The sequence below is a fragment of the Oryza glaberrima genome, chromosome 10 (genome assembly GCF_000147395.1).
Source record: "Oryza glaberrima chromosome 10, OglaRS2, whole genome shotgun sequence".
Lineage (NCBI taxonomy): Eukaryota > Viridiplantae > Streptophyta > Magnoliopsida > Poales > Poaceae > Oryza > Oryza glaberrima.
This window is the reverse complement of record NC_068335.1, coordinates 18,943,713-18,964,864: the sequence shown is the minus strand read 5'-3', so window position 1 is coordinate 18,964,864 and position 21,152 is coordinate 18,943,713. Positions and strand designations below refer to the sequence as shown.

General features: G+C 41.0%; 4 protein-coding genes across 6 annotated transcripts; 2 read left to right on the top strand and 2 right to left on the bottom strand.

Annotated features, from left to right (window-relative positions):
* Positions 1 to 1,058: 1,058 nt before the first annotated feature.
* On the top strand, positions 1,059 to 2,011 carry LOC127752925 (21 kDa protein-like). Its single transcript, XM_052278372.1, has one exon. The coding sequence runs from the start codon at positions 1,124 to 1,126 to the stop codon at positions 1,772 to 1,774; it is 651 nt and encodes a 216-aa protein (XP_052134332.1). The 5' UTR covers positions 1,059 to 1,123; the 3' UTR covers positions 1,775 to 2,011.
* Positions 2,012 to 4,436: 2,425 nt separating this feature from the next.
* LOC127786060 (uncharacterized) lies at positions 4,437 to 7,657 on the bottom strand. Its single transcript, XM_052313384.1, has 6 exons — positions 7,501 to 7,657; positions 7,347 to 7,402; positions 7,120 to 7,243; positions 6,283 to 6,389; positions 5,199 to 5,265; positions 4,437 to 5,112 (listed from the first exon to the last, which is right to left on the bottom strand). Exons 1-6 carry the CDS (start codon positions 7,580 to 7,582, stop codon positions 5,033 to 5,035), a joined length of 516 nt encoding a protein of 171 aa, XP_052169344.1. The 5' UTR covers positions 7,583 to 7,657; the 3' UTR covers positions 4,437 to 5,032.
* Positions 7,658 to 7,769: 112 nt separating this feature from the next.
* On the top strand, positions 7,770 to 16,341 carry LOC127786340 (tubulin-folding cofactor D). 2 transcript variants are annotated; one of them, XM_052313715.1, is made up of 17 exons: positions 7,771 to 8,110; positions 8,530 to 9,077; positions 9,327 to 9,429; positions 9,674 to 9,850; positions 10,584 to 10,766; positions 10,889 to 11,005; positions 11,141 to 11,245; positions 11,457 to 11,627; positions 11,751 to 11,966; positions 12,196 to 12,394; positions 12,492 to 12,697; positions 13,360 to 13,584; positions 13,676 to 14,227; positions 14,635 to 14,904; positions 15,041 to 15,082; positions 15,489 to 15,671; positions 15,813 to 16,341. In XM_052313715.1, the coding sequence occupies exons 1-17, from the start codon at positions 7,844 to 7,846 to the stop codon at positions 16,104 to 16,106; spliced, it is 3,858 nt and encodes a 1,285-aa protein (XP_052169675.1). In that variant the 5' UTR covers positions 7,771 to 7,843; the 3' UTR covers positions 16,107 to 16,341. The 2 variants fall into 2 exon arrangements, with proteins under 2 accessions (XP_052169676.1, XP_052169675.1); XM_052313716.1 differs by lacking the exon at positions 15,813 to 16,341 and having other exon boundaries at positions 7,770 to 8,110; positions 15,452 to 15,586.
* Positions 16,342 to 16,416: 75 nt separating this feature from the next.
* On the bottom strand, positions 16,417 to 20,683 carry LOC127786342 (methionine aminopeptidase 1A). Of its 2 annotated transcripts, none has more exons than XM_052313717.1 (17): positions 20,549 to 20,683; positions 20,327 to 20,406; positions 20,182 to 20,232; positions 19,288 to 19,443; positions 18,994 to 19,069; positions 18,753 to 18,800; positions 18,628 to 18,672; positions 18,438 to 18,537; positions 18,228 to 18,279; positions 18,107 to 18,148; positions 17,941 to 18,002; positions 17,762 to 17,860; positions 17,508 to 17,581; positions 17,327 to 17,396; positions 17,143 to 17,208; positions 16,954 to 17,042; positions 16,417 to 16,789 (listed from the first exon to the last, which is right to left on the bottom strand). In XM_052313717.1, the coding sequence occupies exons 2-17, from the start codon at positions 20,389 to 20,391 to the stop codon at positions 16,712 to 16,714; spliced, it is 1,173 nt and encodes a 390-aa protein (XP_052169677.1). In that variant the 5' UTR covers positions 20,392 to 20,406; positions 20,549 to 20,683; the 3' UTR covers positions 16,417 to 16,711. The 2 variants fall into 2 exon arrangements, with proteins under 2 accessions (XP_052169677.1, XP_052169678.1); XM_052313718.1 differs by having other exon boundaries at positions 20,327 to 20,401; positions 20,549 to 20,675.
* Between the last annotated feature and the right edge of the window lie 469 nt (positions 20,684 to 21,152).

Below are 21,152 nucleotides of genomic sequence, written 5' to 3'. Positions count from 1 at the left end.
TATCCCCTGTGAGCGATCGATCGAGCTCGGCCAAGCGGCCCAACGCGCGTCACCCGCTCACCTGAGAGCAAGTTTAATAGTATAGCTAACTACTAACTCCAAATCATCTAGAGCTAATGTAATAGCTAATTCATACACTCGTTACGTCTTGAATTCTGTACTGTAGCTGGCTACAGATCTGTAGCCCGCTGCTCTTATCTCTCTTCCTTTATCTCTTTAAAATATATTTATAATTAACTTATAGCCTACTATTGTACCTGCTCTGAGCTACTCCCCACGGGATAGGGAGCTGAGGACGCGAATCGCCGATGCGCCGCGCCACACACGCTCATTCAGGAGCGCGCACGTACGGGCCCGACCGATATCCATGCGAGCCCGTCGTCACCCGTTTGCTCTTGCGCGCGCGCGCTGCATGCAACGCCACCGATCGATCAACGATCTTTGCAGCTAGCGCCCATACGGCCCATTCGTCCGTGCCTCCCCGCCCTTATCCTCTTCCGGGAGAGGATTCTAATCCGTCAAGAGAATGTCTTTCTCGTGTAATTCTTTTTTCTAAATTCAGTGTAAATGGAAATTCAGAAATTTTTTGATAGTGTAGAGTATTTGGTATATTATATCCGTACCAAAATATAACAATTTTTGATTGAATATGACATATCCTAATACTATAAATACATGCTTTCTATCCAGATTATAATACTAGAATATGTATGTCCCATCTACCAAAAAATTACTATATTTTGAGATGGATGGAGTATCTATAAGTCCACAAAAAAACATGTTTAAATTCGATCTATAGACGTAGAAAAAAGAAAAGATAAATTAGTGTATGAACAAAACACTACTGTTCATATGTTCAATTTGTTTCTTTATATCTCAATGTGTGAATTGTATTTCAATTTAATATTTTGTTGAGTGGTATATATATGTTATTAATTTCTTTTAAAAAAATTCATAAACATTTGAATAGTTTTAAAATAAATGAGGAGGCAACCATGACCTTTAGGACCCAGAATAGTTTCCCATCCTCTCCCCCCTATAAATCCCCCTCCGATCCCCCGCCGCGTCCCACGCCAACACACACGCACTCGTACACGTATACTGCAAAAAGCTTAGCTTAGCCATGGCACGTAGCCTCTCGTTGCTGCTACTCCTCGTCGCGTGCTTCCTCGTCGCCGGCGCCACCGCGGCTCGGCCGGCGCCGTCGACGACCGGCGCCGCCGCCATGAGCAGCTTCGTGAGGACGTGGTGCGCGGGGACGGAGTACCCCGCCCTATGCGACGCGACGCTGGCGCCGTACTCGGCGGCGGTGGGGACGAGCCCGGCGAAGCTGGCGTGGGCGGCGCTGACGGTCACCCTCAGCGCCGCCCGCAACGCGACGTCGGCGGTGAGGTCCATCGCGGCGAGGTCGTCCCAGTCGCCCCACCTCCCGCCCGTGGCGGCGGAGGCGGCCGGGGACTGCGCCAGCGAGCTCGGCGACGGCGTGGACGCGCTGCGGCGGTGCGTGGACGCCATGGCCCGCGTCGCCGTCGGCGAGGAGTCGTCGTCGTCGTCGACGGCGGCGGCGAGGAGGAAGGCGAGGTTCGAGGTGGACAACGTGCGGACGTGGGCCAGCGCGGCGCTCACCGACGACAACATGTGCATGGAAGGGTTCAAGGGGGAGGCCGCCGGCGGCGGCGGCGCCAGGGAGGCCGTCCGCGGCCACATCATGGGCCTCCTCCACCTCACCGCCAACGCGCTCGGCATCCTCAACGCCATGGCCAAGCAAATATAACTCCTCCCTAGTAGATACCCATGTACGTACGTCGAGGTATGCATACTGTATATATACCGTATGTATACCGTCATATATACACATGTTTTGCGTGCATGTATATACCATTTTGTTCTTCTATCTGTATACATTCACATACCGTGGCATGATGAACGGTCATAATGTTATTATTTCTCCAACAATTAAAAATATATACATGATGGGAAAGTGGTGTAAATAGACCCATTAATTTGTTCTTGTGTACACATTCACCGTGATCTGATTAGAGAATTACTACTTTCTTCATACCAAAATAAGTTGAGAATACTATCGTACAAAACTGTACTTTAAACTGTCATCAAGTAAGAAAGTGTTTGGGCGACCATTGCGAGGAATCACGGGCTAATTGTCGTGTAATGACATCATCGAAGAAACAAATTGTCGCGTAATCGGTTTCATGTCCGTACATGTACTAAGTTTTTGGGACTATTAACAAAACGATTATATAAGGTTGGCAAAAGACGATACGCGATGCGTTGCTGCACGTTAATCAATCGTGGGTTCTGACGAAACAGGCACATGCCTGCATGATTGATCTGCCCAAGAACACATCTAAAAAATATAATAATAAAGCTCACCAAAGAAGTGAAAATTATACTTTATTGATGTCGAGATTTTTTTTAGCAATAGACTAGATTTGTATGGAAGGCGACAGATATACTTCCTGATGCTGTGACGAATAAGCTGGGCCAAAAAGCTCTCAGTCTACTCAGACACGGTGACACAGTCTCACACTTAACTGCAGCAGCATTTCTAGTTTATGACTGAAAGCTGGCAGCTTAATAGCGTGCAAGAAATAACTCCTTTTCTTCTGCAATTTGTATCGTTGAATGCTTTAAGTTTTCTTCTGAATCTTTGGTTGTCACATGCAGCACAAGCACAGCACAGCAACAGGGTGAGAAAAGATCTCTTGATGTGTTCAACGAAAATAACAAAAACATCTCATGTATCAGGCACAAATATCTGCAGAGTGCATAAGCAAAGCACAGACTGAAGTTGATTTGGTTCTTAGGACAATTAATGTGAAGGGCTGAAGGCAATAATGCAAGTCGATCTACTGCTAAACCACAGGAGCACAACACAATAGATAGACAAAGTTAGTTGCGAGTCACAGTCAGAAATCAGAATAATGCATGCCAACATGCATGGTAGATTGGTAGTACACTCAAAGTTGTCCATGGAATTGTTGCCATCCTTTGTGTCATAGTGTAGGTAAGGCTTAAACTGATCATTTGTGTGCACACTGGTGCTGCATTGTACTTGACCGTTAGTACTTAGTAGAGTCTATTACCTTCAGCTGTCTTTGCTGAGAACATCAGGCCCCAGAGCGAGTTCAGCAATCAGTATCTGAGCATACTGCCATATAGTATACTGGACTGACTGGACATGATACCAGAAAAGGGAACACACAACTTGAACTATCCTGAAACCAATTGGTAAATGGCCATTGCTGCTTCATTACAAGCGTAGCAAATCTGCACTCCACAAATACTTCCTCCGTTTATAAATATTTGACACCGTTAACTTTTTAACACATATTTAGCCGTTCTTCTTATTAAAAAACTTTTGTGAAATATGTAAAACTATATGTATACATATAAGTATATTTAATAATAAATCAAATGATATGAAAAGAATTAATAATTACTTAATTTTTTTTAATAAGACGAACGGTCAAACATATTTAAAAAAATCAACGGCGTCAAATATGTAGAAACGGAGGGAGTATTTCTTTCTAATTGTAAAGTGCGAACATGCTTGTAGCATGGTGCTAGTATCTTCTACTGGAAATGTTCGCTCGCTGATTCCAAAAATCAGGGCTCTTGACGAGGGTGTGCGAAGTGAGCGACCGAACACAGCCCTTCAAATTAGGGACTCCAAATTTTTCATATTTTTACCTATGTCAATGCGTTATGATGTATTAATGGCCTCTTGTTCTATTTTTTACTCATTTGTTGATTTGGCTAGAACGGGCTTGTTTTCTTTGGTTCCGATAAGTGTTCGATTGCAATCATAACTAATTTAAGAGCTATAGCTTATGACGATGATATGAACGTGCCTTATAGGCATTAAATATTCCATTTTTTCGCTTAATTAAAATAGATTACTACATCATGACATAAATTTTTTTTTAATATTCATTTTGAAAATCTTCTTCCGATATAGGTAGAACTCCATTGCTAATTTCTTGTTGTTTCTTTCATATTTTTATGGACCTCAAATTATGTTTCGTACCAGGGTTTCAAATTTCTAGGTACAGCCCTGCCAAAAAACAGACAGGGTTCCTCATGTAGCCGAGATAAGGTGCTTATTCTTAATTAAAATACCGTGATATTTCCCCCTCGTTGCGAGTTTTTTTTTCCCTAATGGTTAAGTTTTGCAGAAGTCTGTTAGAGCTTGTAGCTACAATTTTCTCGAAGAAGAAACCTAACCATAGTAATGAGGAGGCAGAGGGCAAATAATATTTTTGGCAATAATTTGAAATGGAGCAATCTAACGGACAAGAACAACATGGACCACATCAAACAGTTCTAGAAAATCAAGTGCTAATCAACTGATGTACTGTGGAACTTTTTCTTTAACGAATGTGAATGGAAATGGAGTAATATATATGGAATAATAATTTGTTAAACAAAAAATAATTCACAGACATTGGCGCAAAGCGCAGACATGATGCATTGACAAGCCTTACCACCAGCATGAGCAGAAAGCAAGAAAAAGGGAGCACATACTAATGACGAGCTTCTAGGTAGCTTTTGTGATCTTCTTGTCAACTAATGACGAGACTGATCAGCCAAGATCAATTGATCAGACAGTGACCACGTAATGCTATATCTACACTAGAACAGCCCAGGAATCTCAGCAAATCTGAACGGGCATCCTGCAGATCGAGCTCCACGACAATGAAAATTATACCGTGAGAAAATTGCTTGATCTGGTCATGAACAGAGCAATTTAGAACCAGGCACGCGTCCATATACTGGACTGGACAGCAGTAACAGCCTGGGCGAAACAACATGACGATACTGCAATGTAATCTATGCTTTCAAGTTTCCAGTCCAGTTCTACAAATGGAAGAAGCAGAATGGAGTCATGGTTGTCATGGATTTGTGAACCAATTGCCGCTTCATTACAAGTCTCTTGCAAGTTGCAATCTACAAGTACAAAAATGAGTAGTTGTTTCTAATGGTAAAGCACAAGTGCCATGTCACAACATTTTCATGAAGCTCTCCTGGGAGGAGACATATTTTGCAGAAGTCTGGTTGTTGTAGCTATAACCACCAATTGAAGCAGGACACCTGGGAACAGTAATAAAAGGGATAGATGGCAGGAGTTAAGCGGTGGATATTTTTGTCAATTTTAAGTGAGCAATCTTAGCACTTACCAAGAGCAACACGAACCACCTCCAATAGTTCATGGCTTGTTATGGACTCTGTATTTTGCTTCGTGATCTAGAAAACAACCAAGTGGTAGTTAGATAATGTACTATGGAAGAAGAATTGGTGAAATAAGAGGTAAACTCATACTTCGATGTGCAAAAATGGAATTGCAAAGTGCAGATACGATGCAATAACAAATTAGGAACATAAGGCAAGTAAATGGACATGATACTAAAGCAAATCTGCTCCCAAAATGGTCATACTATGAATAGCCAATTCAGATTCCAAAACCAAATCAATTTCAACAAGGAAAATTTATTGCATGCACATGTCCGAATCATGGTTCTTTGAAATAACAGGATTAGATATGTATAAGAAGATACTCCTGTTAGCTAGATCACCCCTGTGGGCATTGGATCTGAACATGAAGATTCTCAAATCTATTGTTATATGTTTTATATAGCACTGCTCTAGGATTCATTAAAGTGAACAATCATGCTTCAAGCTGGATACTTTCAAAGCCTTCTGAAAATACGGACTCACTAGACTAGCAATACATTCCCCCATTTTTCATGTTAGTCTGGTTCTAAAGCAAAGTGGTTTACAATAGATAGGTACTAAGAATTACTTTTCAGCAGTACAGCACAACCGGGTTTCAGATTGCATGTAGGGGAAATTACAATTCTCAAAATAGATCGGCAAGGAAAGGAAGTATAGATCTCGATATTGCATACTTTGGTAACTGTGAGGATGTGAAAAATTAAGTCCTAATTGGAACTCTAAGTTGGGACCAAACAGCTGTATGGCTTTTGCAGAACTATTATTTTAGTTACATGTATTTGTTTGGTTCATAATTGGACTACCCAGCTTGAGACCTTGAGTTTGTTTCTGAAATAGCTCATGGATCAACAAGACTAAGACCAGAGTAATCTGAAAATATCGTTTCTTTGTCAACGAAGTTGAAAAGGATTTAGCCCATGGTTTTACTTGGATACCGTGAGAAGACACAAAAAAGAAAGAGCATCAGGTATAACTTCACAAAAACTACTTGAATAAAAATATTGGGGATCTAAATTTTGTCATCCAAACCTTGAAGAACAACTCTGACCGAATAATGCACGCCACAGAGAATGCAACAGCAATTGATGACAAGCTTGTGTACATCCGGAGCAGCACAGCCATTGTCCGCCTACGTCCTGTGGAACATCAGTACAAGATCAGCTTAGATGAAACGAGAATCCAAAACATATTCTGACAAAAGGAATGCAAATTGTAGAAGCACATGTGATGTGTACTAGTACATAACTACTTCATATTTTCTCTGAACAAAGCACATTTACAGACTGGTAGGGGAAAAAGTTTGGGATAACTAACTATAATAACTTCATCATTCTATCGTATGTTGAGAGATTGGTTGAGGCTATTCGAAGAAGAAAGTGTTAGGATTTACATTTGTGATCATTGCAGCAAATTGCTGGTCAGTATGGAAGGCCCATAACGATATATGATTTAAAGACACTGTCATTGTTGGTAACTTGGTCCTAACATGATCAGTTTTGAACGCAAGCGCGTATACTGTGTTATACTATTCTACTATAAAAAGGTGTTGTGTTAGGGATACCAATTAGTAAAACCTGCTTGCTGGTTCTAGGGAACAAAAATGGAATCACCCAACAGATCAGGAAAATTTGGAACACCCTCCTTTATTTCGCCATTCTCCTACATGGCAAAGTGCAGTAACCAGAATTGCTCCATTGGCGATTGTCCATCATGACCTTTTCTTATACTGTATCATATTTTAGTTGATTATCTTTTTTAAAAAAGTGGCGCAAATTGTTTTACTACTCAAGTCAAAGATCAGAGAGACTACTAATCCGGTTTATTTACTGGCATAAGAAGAAATTGAGACCAACTCATGAGCATCACCTATTTCTCCCAGCACAATGGCCAACAGTCCAGCAGCCACGGACATCACGGCGAACTTGTTCATCTCCGCGCCCTTCGACAGCGCGAGCAACAGCAGCGCACCCCCGGCCACTTGGTGCAGAGCCTGAAAAAAAAAAAGAATCAAAGAACAGCAACCATGCATTACAGGAGAGCGAGCAGGGGGGAAATTGAGTTGTATCGTTGCGCGAGTGCGGCGGTTCACCTACCTGCACGAGGATGAGGCGGCCGAGGCGGGATTTGCCATCTGCAACTCTCTGGTACCCTGCAATGGCGCGCAAGAACAGGGGCACACAGGTGAGTTCGCAGCGAGGGTTTGGGAGTCGGGGAATTCGGGGTTTGGGGCCGCGGAGGGGTGCTTACGTGAGTCGACGACCATGCGGTAGGAGAAGTCGGAGCCGTCCGTCCCGGATGGCCGGCCGGAGGCGGGGCGCCGCTGCTGCATCGCGGCCGACGGCGGCGAGGAGGTCTCGGTGGTCGGAGCTCGCGAGAGGAGAGAGATCAGTTCAGGAGGAAGAAGACGACCTGCAAGTCAGATCCCCCCTTGTAGGCTCAAAATACGCCTCCTGCATACGAACACGGAAAAACAAAATACGCTTTCAAGCTCGCAAGACGTACTCCACGCTTCAACTTTCAAGCAGAGCACAGCGGCGCCGTCTCCCGCACACACTCTCTCGTCGCAACGCCGCCGCCGCGTTCTCCGGCGATGGAGGAAACCGCCGCCATTCGTACATCTGGCATCCCCGTATCTGTGTCCTCCACGGCCTCTGCGGATGGCGACGCCTCTGCTGATCCCACTGCCTCGGCCGCCGCCGCCGCCGCCACGGTCGGCGACGATGAGCACGACTCGAAGGAGGTCGTCCTGCGCAGGTACTTCATCCAGGAGTGGGAGATCGTCTCCGACATCCTCCGCCGCATCGTCGACGCCGGTGGCGTCGCCGAACCCGCCGATGTCCAGAGGATCCGCTCCATCGTATGCTCCTTGTGCCAACCCCCTTCTCTCTAGATGTTCCATTTCGCTGAACTATAGATCTATACATGAGAACAATGCGTATTTCTAGTAACAATGCTCCTTTTCTGTTCGTTACTAACTTGCTTTGGGTTAGAGAACAAAAATCAGTCCGTTCCACAGTTTCAGCGTCTATTACTCAATGCAGAACCAAATCTGAATTGCACAGAATTTTAACCCCTATTTGAATTGTGTTATGTTTCACCTAAATAAGTTGAGCTATATAGGATGCAATGTAATCTGTTTGCTTCTACTAGTTAGCGAATTGTACACTGAAAGCAGTTACAGTTTATCAATGTTATGTTATGAACTATATGTCAAATCCTCCATGCTTAAGAGTTTGGTACAAATTAACTTCATCTTCTTATTTTTTTGCTAAATAGATGGATAAATATCAAGAGGAGGGTCAACTCCTAGAGCCATATCTAGAGAGCATCATCTCTCCACTTATGCTATTAGTCCGTTCCAAAACAATGGAACTAGGCGCTTGCACTGATGAGCTCCTTGACATTATCAAGCCTCTGTGTATTATCATATACACTCTGGTCACAGTATGCGGGTACAAAAGCGTCATCAAGTTCTTCCCTCATCAAGTTTCAGATCTAGAGCCTGCAGTTGCTCTCCTTGAGGAGTGTCATAAAATGAGCTCAGCAACAGCTCTTAGGCAGGAGAGCACAGGAGAAATGGAGACTAAGTGTGTCGTTCTATTGTGGCTTTATATACTGGTCTTGATCCCATTTGATATCTCCAGTGTGGATACAAGCATTGCTACTGCTGATCACGTGGATGGGCCTGAAACTGTTCCACTTGTGACAAGGATATTAGACATATGTAAGGATTATCTCTGCAGTTCTGGTCCAATGAGAAGGATGTCAGGATTGCTTCTTGCAAGGCTATTGACTCGTCCAGACATGCCAAAGGTTTTCAGCAGGTTATCCTTGCAACTACTTTGTTGCAACTTACAACTCTTATCCATACACATTTCAAATTGCTGTAGTACATTTGAGAATTTCGTATCACCGGTGAACTGTCTTGTTTCTACCAGTACACTGAATATTTATATTCTCTGAAATGATTGTAATATATTGATGGTTAATATCCAGTTAACTATTTCAGTGTAGTTCTATGCTACTGTATGATAAAGGACAATGTTTCAAGTTACCTTGATTCTGTTTTTCAGTTTTATGGAATGGGCACAAAGGATCTTGTTATCTGTCACAGATGACTTTGTGGATCAATTTAGATCGATTGGTATAGTGGAAGCATTAGCATCAATATTTAAGGTTTGTCCCGCCTTTATCTTTTACTTTTGCACCAAACATCATACTGTAAATTTAGTAGAGCTAGCTTTTTCTTTAGTATTTAATACTATTGTTCATTTGTCTTTTCTCTAAACATGCAATCTTGTTTTACATATATCATTCTTTTAGGATGTTATCAGTAGGGAATGAGCACGACTTTTAAATTTTCATAAAAAACAATCATTAAAATTTCCTTTTCCCTTCTTTCTGCTTCATCCTGTTGCAGATTGGTAACCGGAAAGTGCTATGTGATGCTGTTTCTGGAATTTGGAATGATTGTTCAGTTGTGATGAAGAGTAACATTGCATCCAGAAGCTCTCTCCTTAGAAAGTTTCTGGTCAAACTGGCACAACGAGTTGCACTCATTAGCTTGCCTCCCCGTTCACCGTCATGGCGCTATCAGGTTTTAAAATTTTATTAATTGTTAGTACATCAGTATCTCGCAATCATTACTCGTAATTTGACCTTTCCTAAGTCATTGTGGGGTTCAGTAATTATTTTATTTAGTATGATACAACTCTAGAACCTTTAGATTGTTTTTGTAGATTCATATATCCTTTAGTGAAGTTAAATGCCAGTTTATTACTGGAGCATATGATTACTCGTACAGTTTACTACAGAATTTAATAAGACATCGGGTTGACATGTGATTGCAGTCTGATTATATTTTATGCACTGTGCACAACTCCAGATCATATCAAAATTTTATGGAGATTATTATTTTTAATTGTTAAATGTTGATATATGAACCATTCAGTTGGAGAAGAGCTTGACTTTAATCCTAGAACACCAATCCTGTTCAGTGAAAGAAATAAACATAGCTTGCTATTAACTTATCATCTATTACCTTATTGATCTGCTATATTTCTGAATAATAGACATCTTGCAGAAAGGTGTGATGATTTAACACTTCTCATGAAAAATACCGTTTTCTTGGGATCTACCTGCTGAAGCCTGTTGAAACATGGAAATAAATCCTGGCATGATATCTATTTGTGATTAAGTTTCAAGTTTTTTCACATATTTCTTTTTATGGGATGCTATCATGTTTGCTCTCATTTTTTGTATCATTACTTCCATTTGTAGGTTGTAAGACGATGTTTCCACCATTATGTTAATCGATTTCCCTTATGCAGTCGATAAGTAGTTCACTGGGTGCAAACCTTTCAACTTCTACTGATGGAACTGGGACTTCAAGTGGTTCAACTAAACAAGTGAACATTGACCAGACAGACACATCTTCTTTAGAGGAAGATATGGATGTTCCAGAAATCGTGGAAGAGATTATTGACTTGCTGTTGACTGGTTTGAGGGATTCCGTATGTTGTCATCCTAATATTGTTTTGTAAAGATCCGAAATATTTTCTAGGTCATGTTATACTTATTCTCCTTTCTATTTAACCTTGAATTCTGTAATAATATTTCTTGATTCTCTCTTCAGGATACTATTGTGAGATGGTCTGCTGCCAAAGGAGTTGGTAGGATAACTGCACGTTTAACACCTGCATTGTCAGAGGAAGTTCTATCATCAATCTTGCAGCTTTTTTCTCCTGGGGAGGTTTGTTGAAGAACTCATGTAGTTTAAGACATCATTTGACTTTTTAAATATTCCTCAGTTTCCATCTCTACCTTTCAAAAGTGCAAGTCCTGAGTGAACCACAAGTATATACCTTATGACTTTTGGGTTCTGAAGGGTGATGGTTCCTGGCATGGAGGCTGCTTGGCTTTGGCTGAACTTGCTCGTAGGGGACTGTTGCTGCCTTCTAGCTTTCCTGATGTTATTCCTGTTATAATAAAGGTACATACTAGAATGGTACCAAATACCACTTATACATATATATAGATCCCATGATATATTCTTTTAGATGCTAACACTGGCATCAAAGGCGCATGTTTTCTCAATTCTTTACTTGATAACCAAAATGTTTCTGATTATTTGGTTAAACAAGCCTTGCCTATATTCTGATAAAACATTTGAGGCAAATCCAGTGACAATTTTAGCTCTGCAGGCTTTGCACTATGATGTACGAAGAGGTCCACATAGCATTGGTTCACATGTAAGAGATGCTGCAGCATATGTCTGTTGGGCATTTGGTCGAGCCTATACCAATTTCGATATGAAGGCTGTATTGCAACAACTTGCTCCCCATCTTCTAACGGTTGCATGTTATGATCGAGAGGCAAGTTCATTCTGATTTAGTCATTCATTTGTAGCATCTAGATTTTGTGATGCATTCTCTAGCATCTTAGTATTTTTTTTCTTACTGCCGAATCATGTGTGTCCTTATACATATATGATGTAGGTTAATTGCAGAAGAGCTGCTTCTGCTGCCTTTCAAGAGAATGTTGGAAGACAGGGAAATTTTCCGCATGGCATTGATATTGTGAATGCAGCAGACTACTTTGCACTGGCTTCCAGATCAAACTCTTATCTGAATGTCGCTGTTTTTGTTGCTCAATATAAGGAGTATCTTCATCCGTTTGCAGAGGAGCTACTGTGCAACAAAATATCCCACTGGGTACTGTAGTACTACGACTTATTAATTGTTTCTTGTTCCTGCATTATATCTGTTTTCTGACTTTGCATGCTTCAATCTGAAGATATTAGGCGTGATGCCCTTGACCAGACAAGTTTCTTGATATTCGATCTCTTGGCCCATTGCCTTAGTTTGTTGCTATTGTAAATTTCAGTGAGATGAGCTTATGATTTGTCAGACGTGATGTTGGCTGACTTTATTTTCTTTCTAGGAGAGAAGCTTGCGAGAGTTGGCTGCTCAGGCCCTTTCTATGCTTGTACAGTATGACATGAACTACTTTGCTGGATATGCCCTTGAAAAGTTAGTTCCCTGCACTCTTTCATCAGATTTGTGCACTCGACATGGGGCCACTTTAGCTGCTGGTGAGATTGCTTTGAAGTTGTATCAGCTCGGTTTTACTTTTACCACAGGTAAGAGATCCATTTATCTAGATTATCTCTTGTAATACTTTTTATCTGAATTGTTTACCCTATAAACTCCTTTGCATGGGTGTTCATTATTCTATAGACATGCAGAAAGCTCTGTCAGGAATTGTTCCTGCAATCGAAAAGGCACGCCTTTATCGAGGTAAAGGAGGAGAGATAATGCGTTCTGCTGTTTCCCGATTCATTGCATGCATTTCTATGTCTGGGATATCCTTGAATGAGAAGACAAAGAGAAGTTTGTTAGAAACCCTTAATGAGAATTTGAGGCATCCCAATGCTCAAATACAGGTGAGCTTTCTTTGGTCTTGAATCAGCAACTGAACAAATTTCCCATGTAATTATGCTTGGTTAGGCTACAGTCTACTATAACTTTCCAGTTCTCAGGTTTATTTCTAAAAATACTCCCTACATTCCATATTATAAGACGTTTTGGGTTTGTCCTAGGTGAAACTTCATGTTTGACCAAGTTTACATATAAAAAAAAACGTAGCAAGTCCACAAAACAAACATACTTACAAAATATATTCAATGGTAAATTTTGATGAAATTAGTTTGGTGTTGTAGATGTTGCTATTTTTTTTTCTATAAACTTAGTCAAACTTGAAGTACAATTGTAGTACCGCTCCAATATATATTTAATCGATACACTATTATAGCCTAGACCCACTGTGCAAATCAACAATGTAAATCTTTCTCCTTTTCTCCATTGACATAATAATCTCTAGGCCCTGAGAGCAACATTGTGGCTACTTCTTTTCCCTGTTTTAATAATATATTAGATAACAACATAGGCTTGTTGATGTCAATTATTCACTCAAAAGTGACCCTCTCAGCAACCACCTGTATCTTATTGTCTTGTGTTCTGTTGTTTGATATGGCACTGAACATTGTACAAGCATGACTGGTGCATCTGTGCTTTAGACTGAGTGTTATTCTACAATTTTGTCCAGTGTGCTGCTGTTGATGCATTGAAGCATTTTATTCCAACATATCTGGTTTCTTCCGGTGAAAAGACTGCTAATGGCATCATCACGAAGTACTTGACCCTTCTAGATGACCCAAATGTTGCTGCAAGACGAGGTGCAGCACTTGCCCTTGGAACATTACCATATGAGTTCTTGGTATTAAAATGGATGCCTGTCATAAGTAAGCTGTGCAGCTCATGCACAATTGAGGTAATGAGATTACCTGAGCCAAACATTAACTCATTCTGTTGATTTGCTTCTGGGATTGTAGAACTGAAACTTCAGTTTCATGAATATGTAGGATAAGCCTGATGACCCTGATGCTGAAGCACGTGTGAACTCTGTTAGGGGGCTAATTTTGGTTTGCGAAACATTAACTGCTTCTGTTGAACACAGCTCAAGTTTTGGCGATTCCATGTATTCATACATTAAAGATAAGGTCATGCAAGCTTTATTTAGAGCACTTGACGATTATGCTGTAGATAACAGAGGTGATGTGGGTTCCTGGGTACGTGAAGCTGCAATGGATGCACTAGAACGGTGCACATTTATTCTCTGCAAGAGAGATAATATTGCAGTGAAAATAACACCAGTTGCTGAGCATGAGTCTAAATCGATTGACATTGACACCAATGCAGTTAACACCAGATGCCAACTATTTGATTCTAGTATTGCACAGGATCTGGTTGCAGGCATTGCAAAACAGGCTGTTGAGAAAATAGATAAGATAAGAGAAATTGCAGTCAAAACCCTGAAGAGGATTCTTTACAATGAGGAACTGTTTGTCCCATCTATACCATACAGGGAGCTGTTGGAACAAATTATACCCAACAGTGCAGATCTGGAGTGGGCAGTAAGTGATTATTCATCAATTTCTCTTCTGTTGTTCAATGTATTGTTTCTAATGCTGGCGTTGCTGTTGTTACAAGACTAGTTGAGGTGCCTATAACTCTGATTTCATAATTCCCATATGCTCAACAATTTATTCTTATTGCTCAAAAAACTTAAGTTATCATGAAAGTGGATTTAAGGGTTTAGATTTACAGTGACCTTGACTTGTAAGTTTATCTATTTCTTGAGTAACTGATTTTTATATTGTTCTATTGAACAAATTTTAGTTGTTTAACCATTGTTGCCTCAGTAATGATTTTCACTGCCAGTGCACATATTATTTAACCATTGTTTAACCATTGTGCACATATTATTTGACTAGGTGGTAGTGTTATCCAGATTTGGCTGACAACACATTTCCTTCGTTAGGTTCCTGCAGTATCATATCCACGATTTGTGAAGCTTCTTCAGGTCAGCTGTTACAGCAAGCCTGTGCTTTCTGGGCTTGTGATTTCTACTGGAGGATTGCAGGAATCTTTGAGGAAAGCTTCAACATCAGCTTTAGTAGATTATCTTCAAGATTCAGACATCAATACAAATGATGAAGGAAAAAACAGAGAATATCTATTGAGTTGTGATCTTCTATGGGTTCTTGAGCATTACCAGAAGTGTGACCGTGTAGTTACTCCCACATTGAAGGTAACAGAAACATAATTATATTGCCGAGCGGCATGTTTCGGTTGATGATTTGAACCAATAAATTTTCACATGATTTTATATACTTTTTCCACAGTCGAGCTTACACATTTATCTTCTTTTTATTAAATGTATGCAGACTGTTGAAACTCTCCTCAGTAAAAAGGTTTTCTTGCGTGAGGTGAGTTTTTACTAATGTTGTGCTGTACACTGTTAGAGGCTAGGAAGTTTGCTGTGGCACATTTGTGAATGAAAAATAAGCACAAAAGATATTTTTGTTAGGCCTTTAAGATTGGGAGGCATGGTAAAGAAAAAGAAATAGAACATCATAAGATAAGATAAGAAAAAAGAAATAGAACATTATAAGATTTCAAAGGTTGGAACATGCTCATCGCTGATCAGAATTTGGAGCACATAACTTCATACTGTATCATACTTTTGTAGCTTAAATCTATAACTTGAAAGCCCATGCAGTAGGAAATAACTACAGAAACTGGGTTAGTTCATGGTATTACAGAAAGAATCTTGAAATAATCTTATGATTTACAAGGTACACTTATACCTCCTGGTCTTGCAACACTGAGCAGGGGCATTGTGAGTTCTACAGTGGACTGATAAAATCGCTGGGCCCGGAGCTGAAGGGATCAAAGGACTTTGCAAAGTTAAGCGCAGGTCTCTCAATACTTGGGTACATTTCTTCCCAGTCGGATGGAAATGGCAGCACGGCCTTCTCTCAACTCCTCACATTCCTAGGCCACAGATACCCCAAGGTGAATACTTTCACCATTTGTTGCCTGAGAATTGCAGAACACCACGCAATGATAAATTGAGCTCAGATGTTCTCTCCAAAGTACACAACACCATGCAATGATAAACTGATCTCATATGTTATGTTCTCTACCAACTTGCAGATCCGGAAAGCCGCAGCTGATCAGGTGTACCTCGTACTGCTGCAAAATGATAGTTTGATCGCCGCGGAAAATATGGAAAAAGCCCAGGAAGTCATCGCGGAGACATGCTGGGAAGGGGATGTGGAGGAAGCTAGGCGCAAGAGGTCAGAACTGAATGAGATGGCCGGCTTCGGCGCCGCCACTTCACAGAAGCCTAGGAATGAACAAACAAGGAGGAAAACCGAAGAGAGAAATGCTGCTTCAACTGACGAGAACAAATCTTACTCTTCTTTGGTTGATTTCAGTGGATACTAGGAAGCAGGAAGTTCCGCCTTTTCCCTCCCTGTGCGTTTTTGGTTGTTTTGCAAAATGGTTGAGGCGACACTTGTACACTAGCATTGCCCAATGCCCCAATTGCACAATTTACACCAGTGTAGAAACTTTGCAGAAAAGAATAGTTTTGTTTGTAGCATTTTCTGCCATAGGATTGTACCTTTTTAAGGAACAAGGTGTTGAGTGATTGAAATTGTTTTGTTCGATGAATGAGGCTTCCAGGCGAGGGTTTCACCTTTAGGTGAAAATGCTATGAGCGGAATAGGGGTTTGAAACACGGTGGCGCAAGAGATAAAATTATCGACAAATGTGCTCCTGGATAAATCCCATTTCCAGTTCAAATTATGATTCATGTCACTCGAACAAATCAATCAAAATACTTAACACAGCCAGAAACAACTTGCTAGGTGAACAGTGGTTGCAGCAAGTCGTCAGAACTAACAGGTATTATCACTGGCACAATATCTGCTTCGGAGAGTTCGGCAACTGAATGATAAAAAGAGTAAATTGAAAAATTGTGTTGTCCCATTGACCACATTGTATTCGTATCACTTGCTAGTTTGTGCATAATGCCTGGAGCAATGGCGTCACGGCTTCAACCATGGAAAGACATCAGGTGATGACGGTAATCGCGCTGTCAAAACTTCAACTCCTGTTTCTGTCACCTGAAGAGAAAAAAGGATAACGAAGGGAAACAAGTTCATATGCATAATCCAAAATCATCAAAGACAATAGCTTCCTCACAAAAGAGATTTAGCATGATTATCAAACTGAGGACTGGGATGAGCTTCTTAAAACAAAAAAGGGAGTTTGTCAGTCTGACACTCACCAAAAGGGTGTGCTCAAATTGAGCACTCCGTTTACCATCTGCAGTCACTGCTGTCCACTCATCAGGCCATAGACGGTCATGCCAAACTCCTACAAAAATATAAGAACTGTTTACAAAACTGTGATAGGGGCCTGTCAATATATTTGACAGGTTCGGGATATGGAATTTGACAGTGTAAAAAACACTTGCCTGTGTTTATCATTGGCTCAATTGTAAATGTTTGTCCAGCTTTCATTATACCCACGGCCTTGTTTCCTACATTAGAAGGAGACTATTTGCTAAGATTGCATGACATTGTGTAGCATTAAACGGAACTTTTACAGATGTCTAACATATACTGCTTAATATAAGAAACGAGGTGCAAGACATGTACTTGAATAATGAGGAATATTTGGGGCACAGTGGAACAATTCTCCTATGCCATGACCACAGTAAGACTTAACCTGAAAGTGAAGGCATTTATTAGAGTAGTTAGGGGGCAGATATACAAAAGAAATACCAGTAGAAGAATTAACTTCACTTTAAGATCAAGTCAGTGCCAATGTAATACTAACCACAGATAAACCTGACATAGATGCATGTCTATTTATTATCTCCCCAACCTCTCGAAACCGAACTCCAGGTTTCACTGCACATGAAAATGTTCAAATGTCATATCTCCTTCCCACAGATAGCTTGCCTTGATGTTTCAATAAATGTAACAGAAACTTCAGATAAATGAGCAATCATATGTTTGAAGTTTAAACATAACCAAGGCATAAAGCAAGGTAGATTGCTACTAACACAAGATTGAAACTGAAGGAATCACCTATTGCAATAGCTTTATCCAAGCACTCATAGGTACAACGGACAAGCTGCTTGGAAGCTTCATCAACATTTCCAACAAAATATGTCTCGTTCAAATCACCTGCAGTTTAGTTATATATTGTGTCAAAAAACCAACAACTTTCAGCAGCGAAATACAATACCAGGCTGCAGAGAACTTACCATGAACTCCTTTGTAATACACAGTTACGTCGACATTTACAATGTCACCATCTTCAAGTTTCCTGTTAGAGAAAGATCAGATAAAAACTTAAATCCTTCTAATGCAAAGCAAAGTTAGCAAAAGCACTACTGAAAGATTAGCTTGATGTATAAATTGAAGGGGAACCTGGCATCTGGAATTCCATGGCAGATGACTTCATTGACTGACCTGGATACCAGCAACAACAATGTGAGCATATCATATTCCTTTAAGCCTCTAAATAAGCAATAAGTTAAAGGCAACCTACGTGCAACATGACTTCGGGAAGAAATGGTAATTCAATGGAGATGGATATCCACCTGAGGACCAAGAACAGAAATTATGACAAACAAGCATATATAGAACTCAAGACAAGACATATCTGATAACCAGGGAAGTACATGGAACCTATAGAACCTAGCAAACTACAAGGTTTCATTAAGCATTGATGATACAATCAGGTAAAGGTTAACCAGACCTCTAGCAACTGTCTCCTCATGAACCACTCTATCAATTTCATCTGTTGTAATTCCTGGTTTGATTATGCGAGCAGCTGCATCTAAAACTTCTCTTGCGATCTAACAGTAGCAGCATGGAGTAGAACACAAATGGTTAGGGAAATGCCAGAATAATATTTCAGTGCAAAATTGTAAGTACTGCAAGCTTACTCGGCATGTTTCTCTCATCCTTTCAATTTGCTCAGGGGTCTTGATCTACACAGCAGTGAGTAAAAAAAATCAGACATATATTTGCATAATATATATGGTAATAACAGATATGTCCATAACTCTACCTCTACTCTTTTCTGCAAATCGCTATCTGGTTCAATCTTGGGGGTTCCCTAAAAATGTTTGACAATGTCAGCCTGTCAGGGGATATGTACCAGAGCAGCTTAGAAGATAACAACAGACTGTGGTCCAACTTAATGAGCCTCTTTCTTGTTTTACAAAGCTATCAGTTCAAATGGTATTCTTAACAAGACATGATGAAAAGGTCACGAGGGAACACAAACACAAAAACAAATTAATACTTACATCAAGCGCCCAATCAGGCTTCTCAATTTTATCTGGTACCACACGCATCTTTGATATTGGATATGGTCTCAATGGACTGCAAAGAATTCAGGTAAGAATATGTACTAATGGTCCTAAATCTAGCAAATCAGTAAGCATGCTCAGTACTAACAGGTTCATTAATAAATTTAATAGTCTCCTTTGCAAATGAAGTTATTAATAAATTCACGAGCAAGCAAGTTTAGTAAGCTTCAAGAAACAGAAGCATGGTTTGTGGGCTCAACAAAAAGGAAATGCAAATACATGGTGACATACCCTGTCCAATCAAAACGAGGAAGCTGCGATGTGCGTGTCCGCCCTTTTTTCAAACAATATTGCCAACCCTCTGGAGTCTGTTGTAGTGTCAATGCATCTAGCTTTATGTGGACAGACTTATGAGAGCTCCATGCTTCCTTGAAGCAATCCTGTGTGCTGTAAGCAATTGATGAATACGAAAGCATCAAATATTTTCGTTCATAATGCTGAAGTTCGTAATGTTGCATTCATAATGAAAGCTAGTATGCTCCCAACTCCAAAGATGTGTCAATCAATTATGACAAGATGCATTTTCTTCAGTGTCAATACACTACCTCCATTACCATTCCCCAGTAATGAAGTCCATTTAACGATTATGAAACAAAAGTAAAAAAGTTTACTGGACCAGGATCAACTTCATAGGACACAAAAATTCCCAAATTTACATAATGCCAGAACCGCATGATACAGCTAGGGATGCAAGCGGGCCAACTCGCGAACATATTTATATGTCAAGTAAGTGGTAAACCACGGGTTTTCGCGTCGTGGTCTGACTTGCCGCATTTAAAGATGCGAGTGGGTTGATCCATAAGTTCATTTAAAGGTCTTATTTATATCCGCAGGTTACTCAATAATTTTACCTATAAGCAGGTTCGCCCGCTTGCATCCCTAGATACAGTAAATGGTAAAATGACTGGAAGGCTTTATTAATAAGATTACCCCCCACACTTGCCAATCTATTCAGAAGGTTCCGCCAGAACTCAAACAAAACTGCTGATATCCAATAATTCTTTGTCTGCTACTTATACAGTTATACTCCTCCTAAGTATCAAGAACATGTGAACCGTCACTACTGATTGTGCTGTACTACAAAGCTGAAGTAAGTGAAATGAGAGCTTGTGAGCTGTGACTGACCAGAAAGCAGCGCCCTCCCGCGGAAGCTTCAGCTGCGCGCACTTGGGGCATCTGAAAAACAGCAAAAAAAGAAAAAAAAAAGTAAAGAACCCGACTTGATTGGAGAAGCCTCTTCTTACCGGCAGGCAGCAGCAAGAAGACGTACTGAAGCGACGCCGGCTTGCCGCAGCGAGCGCAGGCGATCGACGACTCGGCGCCCCCCTTCTCCATCCCCCCCAAGCTGCTCTGCTCCCCACCACGCGCCGCGCGATTTGGATCCATCCACCCAGAGTAAAAGGAACCACGGTTACATGACGACTCTCAGCGAAGGAGCCAAAAGCGGGAAAGAAGCGCCCGCCGACGGAGAACGGACGGACACCTCACTCACCTGCGGTGGCGGAGGCTAGGTCTCGGGCGGTCGGGTCGCCGCGCTTGCCGTCGGTGGCGGCGGCGGCGGCGGCGGCGAGAGGGAGTCGAGCAGAGAGAGAGAGAGAGAGAGAGAGAGAGAGAGAAAGAGAGAAGGGTTTTGTTGCTGCTTTGCTTCGAGACAAGGAGAAGCGTGCGTTTGCTTACGTGGACACGGGCCGGGCCGCCCCAGCCCGCGATATGGAGGCCCATGAGGCTTCTTCCCGGCCCAGCTTAGATTCAGCCATCTAGTCTTTTCTGATTTTAGGGCCATTTTGGTTTGATAAAAAACATGCGCTACCAATTTATTGGCAAATTGAATAGTATGTGTGTTAGTTTACTGAGGCCAAATATTTGGTGGTGCTCCTATCTTATTTGATCATAATCTAGAAGTTTATCCACTATACTATGAGAATTTGGCTTTATATTAAAAACAATCCAAATATTAGCTAAATAATTTTACCCTACCTAAGTTTGCCTAGACTTTAACACTACCAATAAATTAATAAATTGGTAGGGTAAAGAACCAAATAAGCCCTTAGACTATACGTCTACGGGTCTGTTTAGGGGAGCTTTAGATTCTGAAA

Excerpts from the sequence above, each read along its gene's own strand:
- LOC127786060 (XM_052313384.1), bottom strand. The coding sequence starts at position 7,582 with ATGCAGCAGCGGCGCCCCGCCTCCGGCCGGCCATCCGGGACGGACGGC. Across the intron at positions 7,403-7,500 it reads CCGCATGGTCGTCGACTCAC|GGTACCAGAGAGTTGCAGAT; the intron begins GTAAGCACCCCT and ends GCGCCATTGCAG. Across the intron at positions 5,113-5,198 it reads GGTGGTTCGTGTTGCTCTTG|GTGTCCTGCTTCAATTGGTG; the intron begins GTAAGTGCTAAG and ends TACTGTTCCCAG.
- LOC127786340 (XM_052313715.1), top strand. The coding sequence starts at position 7,844 with ATGGAGGAAACCGCCGCCATTCGTACATCTGGCATCCCCGTATCTGTG. Across the intron at positions 11,628-11,750 it reads TTGCATGTTATGATCGAGAG|GTTAATTGCAGAAGAGCTGC; the intron begins GCAAGTTCATTC and ends TATATGATGTAG. Across the intron at positions 12,395-12,491 it reads CGGTTTTACTTTTACCACAG|ACATGCAGAAAGCTCTGTCA; the intron begins GTAAGAGATCCA and ends ATTATTCTATAG.
- LOC127752925 (XM_052278372.1), top strand. The coding sequence starts at position 1,124 with ATGGCACGTAGCCTCTCGTTGCTGCTACTCCTCGTCGCGTGCTTCCTC.
- LOC127786342 (XM_052313717.1), bottom strand. The coding sequence starts at position 20,391 with ATGGAGAAGGGGGGCGCCGAGTCGTCGATCGCCTGCGCTCGCTGCGGC. Across the intron at positions 17,397-17,507 it reads CTATGTCAGGTTTATCTGTG|GTTAAGTCTTACTGTGGTCA; the intron begins GTTAGTATTACA and ends CTTCACTTTCAG. Across the intron at positions 17,209-17,326 it reads AAATATTCCTCATTATTCAA|GAAACAAGGCCGTGGGTATA; the intron begins GTACATGTCTTG and ends CTTCTAATGTAG.